The 15,955-nt window shown below is 36.1% G+C and overlaps 2 protein-coding genes across 2 annotated transcripts; both read right to left on the bottom strand.

The window, feature by feature from the left end:
- Positions 1–2,265: 2,265 nt before the first annotated feature.
- LOC113097594 (vegetative cell wall protein gp1-like) lies at positions 2,266–4,784 on the bottom strand. Its single transcript, XM_026262856.1, has 6 exons — positions 4,747–4,784; positions 4,083–4,280; positions 3,195–3,980; positions 3,039–3,099; positions 2,842–2,883; positions 2,266–2,654 (listed from the first exon to the last, which is right to left on the bottom strand). The coding sequence occupies exons 2-6, from the start codon at positions 4,261–4,263 to the stop codon at positions 2,585–2,587; spliced, it is 1,140 nt and encodes a 379-aa protein (XP_026118641.1). The 5' UTR covers positions 4,264–4,280; positions 4,747–4,784; the 3' UTR covers positions 2,266–2,584.
- Positions 4,785–6,304: 1,520 nt separating this feature from the next.
- On the bottom strand, positions 6,305–8,464 carry LOC113097580 (uncharacterized). The gene is made up of 6 exons (XM_026262828.1): positions 8,320–8,464; positions 7,817–8,087; positions 7,399–7,731; positions 7,080–7,149; positions 6,803–6,838; positions 6,305–6,488 (listed from the first exon to the last, which is right to left on the bottom strand). The coding sequence occupies exons 2-6, from the start codon at positions 8,079–8,081 to the stop codon at positions 6,416–6,418; spliced, it is 777 nt and encodes a 258-aa protein (XP_026118613.1). The 5' UTR covers positions 8,082–8,087; positions 8,320–8,464; the 3' UTR covers positions 6,305–6,415.
- Positions 8,465–15,955: the final 7,491 nt, after the last annotated feature.

Below are 15,955 nucleotides of genomic sequence, written 5' to 3'. Positions count from 1 at the left end.
TGTACACTTTATGACCACTGTTTGCACAGTCATATATATATATATATTGTATTAGTTTATTAGTGAATAAAGAATCTAGGCCTATGCTCATGCAAAATGCTTGCACATAAATTTGCTCTTATCTCTGTTCCAATGTTGATTAATTCAAATGATCAATAAGTGTGAAAAAATATTAAGAAATAATCAAAAGAAAAAACATTGAATAAAGGGTGTTACCATCGAAACAAAACAAAAATACTTTAAAAATACGTGATTTCCAGTGTGATCGCTGATCGGAAACAAAAATAAGCGACAAAGCCTTATGGTATAATTCGTTTTTTTTTTTTTTTTTTTTTTAGTAAAGAGAATTTAAACTGTGAAAAACATGATTAAACATTACATTATCGTCATGTTTTTATTTTTGTATTTTATTTGAAGTATTACTGGCTCATAACAAGATTAGAATAAAACCAATCACAGTTATAGAGATAATAACAAGTCACGCATTTCTGCAAGCCTGATTTGTCCATGTTTTTATGTTGCTGCACAAACCAGTGGCACTTTAACCCACCAGAAATAACGGAAGGAAGGCTTTCAGGGTTAAGAAAACCGCAAACATCTCTAGACAGTTGATAAGCAGGTATTACTCCAGTGCTGACCAGGAGCACCCAAACCCGTTGCGACTACCTTCCATCTGGAGGTCAGGTCTAATCTCATTCCTGTTTGGAACAGGTGAGAGTTCATCCAGGGGGCCACAGACTTGATACAGCAGTGGTCTACCCTAGGCGTGGGGTGGAACACGTGCTTTGAGCCCAAACTGAAGGTGCTGCATGTGAAGCAGGCCCAGAGGAATTACAGAGGTGGCCGCCACCGTACAGCCGGGCAACCTCGGAAAAACCTTAGGGGGCATGTTGTCCTTGGTTTGAAAAGATGCTGCCAATTGCTGAATAGTCAGGGATTGCTCCGGCATAATCCATATCGCATTTGGGGCGGAGTCTAAAATCTGTAATCTGAAAAACCTGTAGTCGAATAAAGCCTGACTCACTGTTCACTGGGGGCACAATTTGCATGCAATGTCTACACTTCTTGTCGGAAAACAAGCATTTTGTTGTCCGCAACTGAAGTGTATAAGCAAGGTGAGGCAGACAAACTAAAACGAGTGACCTCACTGAATTGTTTATTCACGGGTTTATTTTTGAGAATGTGAGCTCGCTGAGAGAAAGCTGGGGGAACTTGCACTCACGTGAGTGTGTGAGAGAGTGTGAAGAGGAAATTTGCTCTTTATTGTATGTTGGTACAGTGATAAAACAGATTTTTTATTTTTTATTTTATTCGTGTCAGAGTAGGATGGGCTCTTCCTGGTGAATTGTAGTTCCTCCCAAGGTTTCTTTATCCACCAAAACCACACTGAGTAAATTCTTATTCCTAAATGTAAAAATCAGCCCTTGTTTCCTGTGTTGTCACATTCATGTCATTTTAGCTTGCATTTCAAAAATAATTTCTGTGGCATGCAGCAGACAGATAATAGAAATCACGCTTTAAAGCTTTAAATCCTCGCTGTGTTTTTTGTTTTGGATGGATCTGTTGGTGGGGTCAACACCACAATTCCTTGTAACAACAAAATGCTTTCATGGGAAAGTGCTTTTTGGGGCAAGGTGCTGACATTTAATTAGTGCTTTCTAGAAACCCGCATTGGTTTTAGTCAAGAAAATGAGTTCAGACAAGCTAATTTAAGGATCATTTGGTAATCATGAATGATCCAAACAGGACAATTTAAATCAGACTTGATCTTTTGCATTGTCTCAGTCAGCACACTAGATGATTTGCAGCTTACATTAGAGTGACAAATTTCAGCTTGCAAATTTTTGTAGTGATAAGTCTGATGAATCACATACAGAAGACTGTCTCTGTCTGTCTCCAGCAACAACAACATATATTAATACAAAAATTAAATACTTGAATATTTAAAATCATATCCTCAGCTCATTCGGTCTTAATAAAAATAATCATTTATTTACAGTCTGTTTTTTAATTTTTTAATTATTATTGCAGGGGAAAGTGTGCATCTTAAATGCATAGAATATAGATTGCAATAGATTTCAGACAACAGCTGGTGATGGCTGAGCTAAAACTTTACCAGCTGACTAACATGTTAATTATTTAAACAATTTGTATATTATTTGCTTTTTCTCTTTCCCTGCACGATGCATCATGGATATATGCATATGTTTAAAAACTATGAGGCATCTTGTTGCTTTTGGATTTAAAGAAAAGAAAGAGCACACATTGGTTTGTTCATTTTATTTTTTATGATAAAGTGACAGTGTTTAAAAGCTCTCAGCAGCATCACAATCATATTGGATTATACAATGATATATTTTTAGGTTTATACAGTGATATATGTTTAGACATTCACAGTATTACAGTAATGAACTAAAGTGTCTTAATGCACAAACTCCCTATATTCAGACTCTCATTTAAACTCCCGCCACCCATCATTATTATTCAATCAAAGACAGCTGCCATGGAAAGCATCGGACTGATGTGTGTGTGTAAGTAATGCAGCAGGAAGAATCTAATCTTGAGTTAGTCTGCTCCATCTGTTTTAAATGCATTCAGCAAAGTAGTTTGGAGGAACGACAGAGCGACACTCCTCCACCAACATCATCTCCGCGCTGTAACACACAGAAGAGAATCACACGCTCAGACCTGACTCAAGACACATTATAATTACTGTCACATGTAGAGGAACAAAAACTACACACACACACACACACACACACACACACACACACACATATATATATATATATATATAGAGAGAGAGAGAGAGAGAGAGAGAGATTTCATTCAATAACTTACATCTTCTTTACATCAAATAGGACCTCTTTGGGTTTTGCATTCCTGTTAAGAAATTAGGTATTTTGTTATGTAATAGTTATATTTTTCGAACTTTCGTATGAAAGTATGAACACTTTTGTGTTTTCATGCAATCTAACGTAAAAAGCATAATCTTCTTTAAATTTGAGTTCTAGAATTTTTTAGTTTGTTGCACTTACATAAAGTTTGTCAGGGTCTTCAGGCAGGTGATGTCATCAGTGATGTCATCATCAGTCAAAGCTGGTTCGCAAAAAGAGAAAAAGAATTCAGAGTTATTTTATTCATTTTTAAATGATTATGGTTTTTTTTACAGTGCAGTCATTAAAAACACTCACCAGAGCAGGTCATGTTGCAGACGTTTTGCAATGGGATCATGCCGGAATCACAGACCAGCTGATCCCTGAGCTGAAACACACCGTACAGGTGACCGGCATCTTTGGCAGCTGTGGTCGGATGTGGTTTGGAGCTGGATTGAGCTCCAGATGGTAGAACCTTGGGAGGAGAACCAGATGGTGGAACCTTGGGTGGAGAACCAGAAGGTGGAACCTTGGATGGAGCTCCAGATGGTGGAACCTTGTGTGGAGAACCAGATGGTGGAACCTTGGTTGGAGCTCCAGATGGTGGAACCTTGGTTGGCGCTCCAGATGGTGGAACCTTGTGTGGAGAACCAGATGGTGGAACCTTGGTTGGAGCTCCAGATGGTGGAACCTTGGGTGGTGAACCAGATGGTGGAACCTTGGATGGAGCTCCAAATGGTGGAACCTTGTGTGGAGAACCAGATGGTGGAACCTTGGTTGGAGCTCCAGATGGTGGAACCTTGTGTGGAGAACCAGATGGTGGAACCTTGGTTGGAGCTCCAGATGGTGGAACCTTGGTTGGGGCTCCAGATGGTGGAACCTTGGGTGAAGAACCAGCTGGAGCCTGAGGTAGAACTCGAGATGATGGAGCCTGAGGTGGACCTCTATGTGGTGAAGCCTGAGGTGGAGCTCCAGATGGTGGAGCTTGAGGTGGCACTTGGGATGCAACTTGAGGTGGGTACTGTGCTGGCATCATCTCATTGTGGACAGCAGTGTTTTGGACAAAGCTGGTGTTGAAGGCTGAGAAGCTGGCTTTGCAGACAACTGCCTCAGAAAAGAAGAAAGACATGGATGAGGGTCACATAATCTGACATAAAACAGTGCAATTTGACATCCTGAAGGAGAAGCTGCAGAACAATATCTCACGTCTGGCGATGAGACTGTTCACGGTTATTGTCTCCTCCATGACGGTGATCTGCTGCAACTGAGCGGCGTCCAGCCTGGCCTTCAGCTCACATTTACTGATAATCCGTCCCTCAGTCACACTGAATACCAGCAGGACCAGAGCAACCACCACCAACATCTTCACTGGGTTTGCACTCTTCATCTCTCTCTGTTTGGAATCTGGAGATTACACATGTTCAGATAATCCAGGGAACTCTGAGTACATCTTGAAGTAGAGCCAATAACAGATTACAAGTGTTCAGTGATGCATATTCATGATTTACTGGATTAGGGGGGATAAAAAATATCTGAAGTATTTTAGTTCTAATAATGCACAAAAAAACATCTTCATCTTAACTAAAATAAACATTTTAAATTCAGATTCAAACTTAAGTATTAAATAGGTTGAGACACATATACAGTATGTGTGTGTGTGTGTGTGTGTGTGTGTATAATTTAATAATATATATTACACAAAAACAAATAATAAATAATTATAACTACACAAAAACAAATAAAGTACATTCAATCCAGCAGATGCTTTCATCCAAAGTTTTTATCCCTTTATTCTTACAATGACCAGCAGTGAATTTAATGGAAAAAAACCCTGAAATATCATAAAGAACTGATTTGTAATGCATCTTACCAGAGCTTCTGTTGAGATGCTGTTTGTTGGAGAGTCTTCTCCAGCTTCACTGTTTTTTTGTGCTGAGCTTCATCTTATATATGTCCGGCTGACCTCCGCCTGCTCTGTTGGTCCATCCCATCATCACCAGGAGATCATATTCCTATGATGTCATTGCTCTGAAACATCACAAATGCTGGCCAGGAAGCTTATCATCCTTATTGTTATGTATTTGTTTATTTGTTATCTGCTCTCTTTTTCTCCAGTGGTTTCCAGCTGTTAGTGGAATGATGTGTTTTGATGCTTGAGTCTTTGTGCTCTGTTTGTCTTTAGATGATGATGTTCTGCAGCACACACGCACCCGCACCCACAAACAGCAGCATTTACAATTCAAATACCTTCGTCTAGAGCCCGCTGCTTGTATAATGGTACTGCTGTGACTCTCCAAAGCCTCAGGTTTTGTTTGGGTGGATCTGAAGGCCTGACAATGCTTAAAGGATAATTTAGCAATTGTGAATTATGCAATGAAATCTATTAAATTCAAATATGATCTTCTGCATTGATCTTCCAGATGAGTTTTGTTCTCAGGAAGATTCTTTTTCATGCAGCTTTTCTGATGAGAAAAAAATTAGCTTTAAGTTTTTTCTTTAGATGCATTACATGGTCAATCTGATAAATCTTTGCTGAACATTTCGGTCTGTATCTTGTTCAAAATCCTTGAGCTTCACTGCAAGGGCTCATTTTAATGCATTCAAATAGGAAACAAATCCTTGGTTTGGTTGAAGATGCTTGCTTTGACCTTTGTGTGTTGTTGTTTCAACATGTAAATGTGAACTTCACATGGCACAGAACAAATAAGAAATTTCAAGAATTATTATTATTATTTGTATGCTTGTGGATGTGCAACCACTATCCTTTTTTATTTCATATACCCATAATTTATGTAATAAATTTTTTGATTAATGTATATTAAATGAAAAAAAATATTTTCTACATTTTAATATATTAATGCATTTTTATTGATGCATGGAGCATACTGTATAAAAAGGAGATAACATGGTCAGTATCACTAATATGCTTTTTTAATATAATATGTCCACGAAAGATGGCTTTTGGACAATGTATTTGGTTAAACAAAGTTTATCTTTTATTATGATTCATTGACACTTAGGGCTGGTGGACAAAAAAAAAGACATAAAACAGCGAAATCATAAAAAAACTCTTTTACAAATTAACGAAACATGTATTTGGGATTTAGATGTTGTTAAAATCATTTTATGAGAATGCATGGCTACTTTCTGAATGGCCATGGCGTGGAGAAAGATGCTGTTTGCAGGTTAAATAGACCATGCAAACCAGACTTCTTGGATGGTACAACACTTGTTTTGTGTTAAAAAAACAAAAGCTTTCACTTACGCAAACCCTGGTTTGTTGGTGTTTTTATTGTAAAAACAGACTGAGACAAGTGTATTTTTTAAAATCTTTGTTTATTGGCATTCTGAGGTATGCTATAGCCGCCTACATGCAGCCTTACTGAGGCTATTTTGAGAACATTTTCCAGGTAATTTATGGCAAAAAATGCAATATGAGAACTAATTCATGTGATCAGTAGTTTCAGCTGGGGTTACTACAATAATGCACTGGGATGACATTTGACAGAGTATTCATGTCTGAAGAAACGCTGAATGTTTCAGGGACACTCAGCAAAGTACTGCGCAGGATTGACGCCGCGGCACTCGTTCACAGAGAGGACCACAAGTGGCCTAAAAGACAATATACACAATCTCGTTAATAGAAGGGTTAAAGGGATCTTGCAGATCTTATTGCTGTGGTTAAAAATATATTGTTAACATTAATGGAAATATATGTACTATAAAGAAATATATTTTCTTTACCTCTATTTCATCATATTTTTGCCAATTAATTAATGTATATTGTCCAAAATATTATTTTATACATTTTGAAAAATGTATTTCCTAAAGCTTTATATGCTTTCAAGTATTAAATAAAATATAAATATATTTCTAGTCAGTATTTCTCTTGACTAATCATGCCATCTTTTAATAGTTTGACTTACGTTTTTCTGGGTGGAGAGGCGAAGACTGAAACAGGGCTGTAAGAAAACAGGAACAGGAATATTACTATTTATGAGGAAAAATACACTTGTCTAGTTTTCTTTTAGTAATATTTGAATGTTTTTACAATGAAGAATTTTGGCCATTTTCAATTACACTGTGTTTATTTTGCAGAAACATGCTACAGATGTGATCTGACCTCAGTGGAGTCATGCAAATGAGCGGTGACAGATGTAGGTGGTGGTCAGGTGATTAGCAGGACTAAAGATGACAACTTACGCATTTCTTGCGCTGTCCAGCAGGGTCTTCAGGCACGTGATGTCATCCCTGATGTCATCATCAGTCAGAGCTTTAGAAGAGAAAAATGATGTTGGGAAAAAATAGGCATTAGGAAAATAATGTCACTCAAATCTGACATGTACTATAATTATGAAATTGTGATGAAACTATATGATGTGCTATTGAGTAAGTGTGATTTCCTTGAGCGAATCGCATTGAGTGAATTTATTCCAAATCACTGTCCTATAAATGAGTTACATTCCACATGAGATTGAGATCAGTCTATTCTGTTTATAATCCCTTTTGTAACATGACTCACCTCTGCAGCTCATGTTGCAGATGTTCAGACTCTGGCCGGATCCGGAATCGCAGGCCACACGGTCGCTCAGCTGGAAGATTCCAAACAGTCTTGTGATGACATTCTCCTCGGAACTCTCGGAACTCTCGGAACTGTGGTGCCCGTGTGCTGCACCATGAGATCTCTTTCCCCTTCCGCCGGGGCGTCCAGGTCTTCCCCCTGGTCTTTCGTTGGGTCGTTGTTCTGGTCTGGGAGGGGGTCTCACTGGAGGTCTCACTGGAGATCTGGGGTCTTCTTGGATGGTGGTGACCAGGCTGGTGTCGAACTTCGACACATGCTCCACAGAACAAACGACTGAAAGAAAGACAGAAACACTCTTGGCTTACATTTGTATCATTACTAGTTGCCAACTGAAAGCGTTCACCCTTGCAACACTTACTTTGGGCGATGAGTGGATTGGCAGTTGTGTTGTCAGGCACAGTTGTATTTCCAGGCACAGTTACGTTTTTAGGAACAGTTACATTTTCAGGCACAGTCACATTTCCAGGCCCATTAGTGAGAGTTGCAGATCCATTTCCTCCCTGATTTCCCCTCAGTGCCGCCTCGAGTTGGGACTTCAGCTCACATTTACTGAGAATCCGTCCCTCAGTCGCACTGGAGACCAGAAGAACCAGAGCCAACACGGCCAGCATCTTCACCTTCATCTCTCTCTGGAGATTAAACATAGAGCAATGGACAAATCCAGATTAAACAATCAGTCTGTTCTCTTCATACAGTGCTTGCAATGAATGATCATAATCACTAATGCTTTACCTTTACCACCCAGACTTTAACCTTGGAAAACATTATTCTTGCATATTTTGATACAGTTATAAAATTAAGCAGCATTTAGATAAAATGAGCTTAAAGCATTCTATACAAAGAGTACAAAAGGGTTTTTACCAGCGATGCTTCAAATGTCGTAGATGTAGATGTAGTCTTCAGTCTTGCTTTGGGCTTCAGTGTTTGTTTCCACTATCTGTTGTGTGCTGATCGGACGAGCTTTTGGATATTTATACTGAATTCAACATGATGACCTCACCGCATCAAACTCACTAAACCTGTTGGAGAACCACTACATGACTTGAATTCCAAAGACAAATTGTCTTTTACAGGTGAGTCAGGTTTTGCTTCGTCACTTTTTCCTCTCGCCATTTCAACTATTTTTAAATGGTGACCATGTATTTATGAGATCTTTATAACAGTTTCCTGGTGAATGATAGACTAAGTGGCTTTGCAAATAAATGTGACTTTTTATTATTATTATTTTTATTATTTATTGGTATCTTGTTTTACATTTTAATTTCAAAAGCTTACCACTAAACTTAAAGGGAATGTTCTCCCCAAAATAAAAATTGTGCCATTAATTAATCACCCTCATGTCGTTCGAAACCCGAAAGACTATTAGAACACAAATTAAGATATTTTTGATGAAATCCTAGAGCTCTGTGACCCTCCCAAAGACAGAAATGTAATTAACAAGATCAATGTCCAGAAACGTAGCAAGGACATCGTTAAAATAATCCATGTGACATCTGGGGTTCAACCGTAATTATTTGCAGCTACGTGATAACTTTTTGTGCGCAAAGAAAACAAAATTACGACTTTATTCAACAATTCCTCTCAACAATTTGCTGTTTACGTTGTTTGCACTTTGATCTGAACGTAAACAGCATGTCAGCGTGGTGCAGCAGATGCAGAACTGCACATGCTGTTTATGTTCAGTAGACGAATTGTTGAATAAAGTCGTTTTATTTTCTTTGCACAACAAAAAAAAGTTCTTGTAGCTGCAAATAATCATGTTTGAACCATTGATATTACATGGATTATTTAAACAATGTCCTTGCTACTTTCAGGGAGATATCAGTCTATTATTATTATTATCAACCATGTTCTTATTACACACACACATACACACACACACAAACACACACACACATACAAAAAACATTTGTCAAGTTTAGCAAGTTTTGTGCAATGATATTCAAAATGTATCAGGGATGAATGTTATGGGTTGAATCAATGCAAAAATTAAGAATAATAGTTTTAACTAGCAAATTTTAATGCAAACTTTTTTTTTTCTATATTATTTTCAAATAACAGTTTATTGATATACAATGATCCGATTTGGTCGTGGCATTCACTGGAAACAGATATTCGTTCCCGAAATGATTTCTACCATTCTTTCTGATTTATTGATGTCTTTGTAGTTTATAGAGAAGGCAGGCTTAGACAAGCAACTCTTTTGAAAAACAAGTTTTATTTGTAGTCTGATGTATGCTGTTGTACAGGTAGAAGCAGAGATCAGCACAATTGTGGCTATTTTTACAAATATTTTTCAGGTGTCTTATGCAAATACAACTCGAGAGTAAAATACAAGAGATGTAGGAGTCCAAGATTTGCTCACTTCAGATACTTTATGTGATCAGTAGTGCCCCTGATCCCCATTAACCAGCAAATAACCATCAAGTGTATATATCAGTTATGAGTAGGATGACACTGGCAGTACTCTTCCTCACAAATGCAGCCTAAAAGACAGTAAACACGATCTTGTGAAACAAGTTTTACGTCTTGCAAAACCTTGCTGTAGTTTATTGTATTAACCTGCTGTTTAACATGTTGATGCTACTGTAATCACAAGAGCACACAATTTATTTCATTGTGATTAAATCACAACTGACTCATATTATATTGACTTACATTAGAACCCATATGGCTAAAATACATATTTTCAGATACTGACTATATTTGAGATATACGGTAAAATATACAAAAATAGACAATTACATTGGGAACATAATTGATGGTAACATATTTACATAAATATATTTCAGATTTTTTTTCAGATCACTTTTATGCATCGAGAATTGAGAGTAAGTACTTTATGTTACAAAATATTTTTATTTCAAAGAAATTCTGTATGTCATTATTTCACAATTACCATTTCACAGTAAAATACTGTAAATGTAACCTTGGTGAGCAAAAGAGATATATAAATTGTTCCAAACTTTTGTCTGATAGTGAAAACACTGATAAATATGAAGCGTAAAAGACTATAACCATGTGATAATAAAAAAAGTCTTTTTACGATTATACATCCTTAATTATAGTGTCAGAAAGACACTGAATAATTGTTTTATATGATCATTAAAATGTGTTGTACTGATGAACAGGGAAAGTCCAGACTGTGTGTTGCATGTTTAGTGGGTGGACTATTATTACACACCTGTGGTTGGATTCCTGTTATGTAATTTCAGCTGTACTGCCAAACAGTTTCGGCAGTAATTAATAACTAAACAGACGTATATTGTTTGTTACAGAAATGCTTTATCTTGACAGAGTCACACTATTCAACTAAACGATACTATGATGCATTTCCACGATAAGGCTTTCAATCTTTGTTCACTTCTGCAAAATGCATATTCCTTCAAATATGATACCCAGAAAAGTATTATTGCATTTAAAAGTATTTTAAAGCCTGTACACATCGTGGCTTAGAAATGTAATTAGACACTTTACTTCATTGCTTTACAAGTCACTTTCCACTTTCTTATTTTTAACCAGCTTGAGGTCATCATATTGACATAAGAACATGTCCCACAAAGTTTAGTGTTTGTTATTTTTTATTGCTAAGACACTTAAAGTGATACTTGAGGCCCTCTTAGTGTCTCTCTAATCTTTAGACAAAGCCTGCAAAACTACAAGCACATTACATGCTTTATTATTTTCTTTTTTAAATTAAAAATATAATGCAGATATTTTATGTTTGTACATGTTTGTACATTTTCATTTTCATTTAATGTAAACTTTTATTATTTTTTGCTGTGTTTTTGTCATTTTTAGTATGGTCTATCTAGTTTTTATTAATCTATTTTTACTATTATTTTTTACTGCAACAAGTTAAGCTAAAAATATGAGAAATTTAGCTTTTGCAATTAGCTGAAATAAAAACAAGTTTATGAATTGTTTTTTCAGTTTATTTTTTAGTTAACTTTGTGTTTTTTATAGTTAACAAAAACTAAAAACATAAAAAAAAAACTTTACTTAAATAGATGTTAAGAAGCTTAAACCTATTTTAGACACCTTTTTTGTTTTTCTTGAAAACGGTGCTTGTGTTGTGTGACTTCAGTGTCCACAATCTTTAACGTTGAGTTGGATCTGTTATTGCTGGATTGTTAAATACACCTCTATTTATTCAGGTTCAGTATCACACAAACACACACTTATTGCACCATGAACTCTCCGGAGAGAGAACAGAACAAACAATCAGACGAGGAACATGATCATGTGTTGTGACGCAAGTATTGGATATCAGAGACACTGTCTGACAAAGAAAACTTCAATTGTTCTGCGTCTCTAAAGCGAGGCATCGGTTTGCAGGAAGTGAAGATGAGTTGGAGCTATTTTGAACACAAGATGAATGTCAGCATGACTCAGCATACATGACAACATCAGTCTCTCACGGCTGTGATTAGCTGATATCTAATGGTTAAATATGATTAAATATGTCGCTTACACTACGGCCTCGTGGAGATCACTGCTCCCTTGTTTAAACATCTAATGAATTGCATTGGGATATTTAAATATTTACATGGCTACTGCATATAACCCAAGTATCCTGCTATTCAAAAGTTGAACTTTGAGGTCAATCTAAACCAACACAACTGCACAGATCAGTCAGCTGAACGTAACCACACAAATCTTTACAAAGCCATTCATGTGAAACGCACTGACATTTAACTGCTTTTAAAACGAATCATTAAGTGCATGAAGTATGTGCAGCTTTCAGTTCTTGGTTGTGTGCCAGTGGAAAATTATCTCAAATGCATGTTTTACATGACTGCCCTGATGGATTCTGTGTCGTTCCGTGATTACTTTTCACCAGAAGAATGTTTTTGATTGTCATTTTGATCGGGGCTTCATCTCATCCCTGCTGCTGCTCCAGCGGCTCTGGATGTGAACTCAGTGTGAACTTCTGGAAATCAGCGTCTGTGGAAATACAGCACAGTCACACACTGCTCCGAAAATCCTCATGAGTGTTTCATGCAATAGGTGTGATGTCATGTTGTCATGTTGATAGAGAATCTCCTCAAGGTACAGTGACTTTGTGGCATGTGCATTACATAATTTGCTGCATTCTAGCACAAACCACCGTCACGCTGTCTGAAAACAAACTATTTGTATAAGTATTTCACCATAAAATAAAACCATCACCGCCATCATCTTTTACCATCAAGTTTCCAATTAAACTGTCTACAGGTTGTCAAGTTCTGAAGAAGACAGACAAAGCACAATCAAAATCACAATTTGTTGTTTCCAGAAGACATATGACAGTTCAAACAAAACTTATACTTATCTTGTTACTAAACCATGAATGTTTCTCTTTAAATTAGAGGTATGATGACAGTTCATTAGTACTGTGTGAGATATAAGCATTAGCTATAGTGACAGTAGGCCTATGTGTTTATGGATACTGAATATTCACATGCGATATAAATTCAATAGAGTTTCAGTTCTATTAAAAATGCACAAGGGACATGTGTGTACAGTACTGAAGTCAATGAAGGTCAATCTTCTCGAACTGACCTATAGACTGTCCCTTTGGTGTGTGTGTTTCTCTGTGATGGGACTGAAGCGAGGCCTGAAGGGTCAACTGATCAAAGTTTCTTCTCTGATATTTCTTAACTGCTCTGGATTCATAATGTTGCATGTCTGGAGTCTTTGGTTTCAATCTGAGGAGAAATCAGAAATCTGTTGAGATTGTTAAAAATTTGGAGTACATCTTTATTTTCCCCTATTGCTCTTGAGCTATAATATCATTTGACCATCAGCATGCAGTCTTTACATTTCTGTGTAGGCCAGTACATTAGTGTCACCTGGTTTTCTAAAAAAAAACCCAAAAGGATTTTTAAATTTGCTTTTGGATTACTGCAGAAAATAAGCTCGGTGGCCAATGAAAGTGTATGATCCTTACAAATTTTGTTCATCATGATAATCAACTTTTATGAATTCTGTAGCCTAAACACAAATGTCAGAAGTTAAAAGATAATTAGGCTATAAATGAACTAAACCTCACCACTATTAATCTTCAGAGAACTCGTTCAGTCTTTATTTAAAAACACTTTCCCTGAAAGTTTGAGTTAGAATAGGGTTTGAATTAGACACAATGAGGCTGTGAAAGCGACTGGTGAGTAGAGGAGTTTTTCTGTTTTCTGTGTGTGGTATTTAGTGTCTCCGATAACCTCTGTAGTCCCAGTTAGCCACTTGATAGCAATCACCTTTTTAAAATCTAGAATAAAACATCAAAATATATTGATTTTGCACCTAAAAAAATTAAATAATAATAATAATAATAATTAAATTAATAACAAAAATTAAAATAATTAAAATACTCCATCCCTGCAGCACTGCTAAAGCACTGGTGATTTATTTATTAATTAGAAACCCTAATGTGTGCTGCATGTGGCCTAAAGGATCTAGCCCATTTCCGCCAGAATTGCATGGTATATTTAGCCAATTCTGACTTTTTTTTCTCGAAATGCTGACTTTAAATGAAAAAAAAAGAGTAAAACTTGTGAGTTTATATCATGCAATTCTGACATTATCATTTGCAATTCTGACTTTCTGTAAGATATTAAGTCAGAATTTAGAGAAAAAAAGACAGGAGTTTATATCACACAATCCATAGAAAATAATCAGAACTGTGAGATAAAAAAAAAAATTGCCTTAAAAATAACCTTTTTTTTTTCTTTCAGTGGCAGAAACGAGCTTCCATAATAGCAAATACATCAGACTGCACATAAACAAATTTTCTCAGCTAGTTTAAGAAAATGTAAACATGTCAATTCTTTAAAATATTTGAAAGATGATAGGATGCAAAGTGAAATTCTCTCTTCTTAATAGCAGTAGGTTTATGTTCTTGTGTCTGTGTCCGTCACACCTGTCCAGATGTGAGCTGACAGCATGCACTCTTGCGATCTGACCGGGATACAGTCCTAAAACATCTCGGCCCTGCCGGTGAGCACTGGACGAACACAGTAAACAGATCAGACAAACATGATGCACATAGTAAAACATGATAACATGCATCAAATCAGTTTATATATTAAAGCAATAATCCAGATCAAACTGGCAAAAATTGTCTGAAACATTCAATGTTGACATTTTAAGTTTAATTAGAATGATTGCGAATAAAAACGTTTAAACTCTTTATTCAGTCAACATTAATGTCTGGAACTGAAAGCAGTTAATTTTGAAATGTTTGGAGTCAAAGACTCAAGCCTTTGGACGTACATGTGTGTTGGATGGGTTTTGGTGTCCTGACTTTCCTTAAATTCGTGTAACCTCAGAGCAACTCCTGACCCGGCCATCCTGCACTGAACCCTTGCATAAAAACATCAGATTCAGAAACAGGATCATGAATAGATCTCCATGAATTGTTGATAGTTCAGTATTCATTCAGTGATCCTCATCTTTAGTTTCTGCTGCGGCTCTTTGTGTCTCTTTGTTTTTGCTAAATGTGAGCCACAGCTGAGGATATTATTTACAAGTCACAACCAAATCACACATTCAAATGCAAACTCTTCATATGAAAATAAATTGAAACCTGTTTTGAAAGACGAACACAAGGCGTCTTACCTGCTTGTGTTCAGTCAGCGTGCAGATGCATTTGCACATTGCATGGCTGAAAGTCAGTGTCCTTGTGAGAGCAATGGACAGCAGTGCTTCTGTTACAGAAATCTGACACAGAGACACTGATACTGATACACTCATCACATCAGCCAGTATCTGTTGTGCTCTGGGTTTAGTCTGACAGTCCTCTATAAAGTCTCTGTTTTATTCTAGAAGCTCTAGGTCTGCAGTTTAAAGGATGTCTCTGGAAGCAAACGAATGCAGGGTCCAAGATTAACACATTGTGTGTGTGTGTGTGTGTGTGTGTGTGTGTGTGTGTCTGCGTGTGTGTGTTTGTACTAAAGTTGATAATTAATTCAATTTATTCTTATGATATATTTTCATGCCCCCACTTTTGTTTACTTTTCTTACATTGTTTTTTTTTCAATAATAATAATAAAAATAATTTAATTTAATAATATTAATATATCTAGATATAAAAACATTTAATAAATGCAAATGTATAAATTTTAAATAAAAATATTATTCATATTTTAATAATAATTAATTACTAATTAATTAAAAAAAATCTAATTATATAATAATTTAGATAATAATTCTTACATATAATTAATTTAAATGTATTTTAATGTAAACTTACAAATAATAATAATAATGTGGAGTAATTTAACAATTAATAATATTTTTTATATAAATGTATTTATTAAAACGTGTATTTGTCACGTTTTATTATGAAGGTTGCAGGTGGTCTCCCTCTAGTGTTCAAAACATAAAACTGAATGTGAAGTCCTTATAAACTATGCACTTCACGTGTAGTCCAATCAAAAGATGCATGGAACAAGTTTATGAAAATAATTCCCCAAATTTGTGACTTTGATAGTCTAGAGGTTCAAAGAGTATTTTGAGT

Source organism: Carassius auratus, unplaced genomic scaffold, assembly GCF_003368295.1.
Source record: "Carassius auratus strain Wakin unplaced genomic scaffold, ASM336829v1 scaf_tig00216332, whole genome shotgun sequence".
NCBI lineage: Eukaryota > Metazoa > Chordata > Actinopteri > Cypriniformes > Cyprinidae > Carassius > Carassius auratus.
Note: the sequence above shows the minus strand (reverse complement) of the source record. Positions and strands in the feature narration are given on the sequence as shown.

Bases quoted from the DNA above. Each gene is read 5' to 3' on its own strand.
- LOC113097594 (XM_026262856.1), bottom strand. From the start codon at position 4,263: ATGAAGAGTGCAAACCCAGTGAAGATGTTGGTGGTGGTTGCTCTGGTC. The intron at 3,100-3,194 runs GTGAGTGTTTTT...TTTGCGAACCAG, and splicing joins CTGCAACATGACCTGCTCTG to CTTTGACTGATGATGACATC. The intron at 2,655-2,841 runs GTAAGTTATTGA...TGTGTGTTACAG, and splicing joins CTATTTGATGTAAAGAAGAT to CGCGGAGATGATGTTGGTGG.
- LOC113097580 (XM_026262828.1), bottom strand. From the start codon at position 8,081: ATGAAGGTGAAGATGCTGGCCGTGTTGGCTCTGGTTCTTCTGGTCTCC. The intron at 6,839-7,079 runs GTAAGTTGTCAT...GTTTTCTTACAG, and splicing joins CTGGACAGCGCAAGAAATGC to CCCTGTTTCAGTCTTCGCCT. The intron at 6,489-6,802 runs GTAAGTCAAACT...ATTGTCTTTTAG, and splicing joins GCCTCTCCACCCAGAAAAAC to GCCACTTGTGGTCCTCTCTG.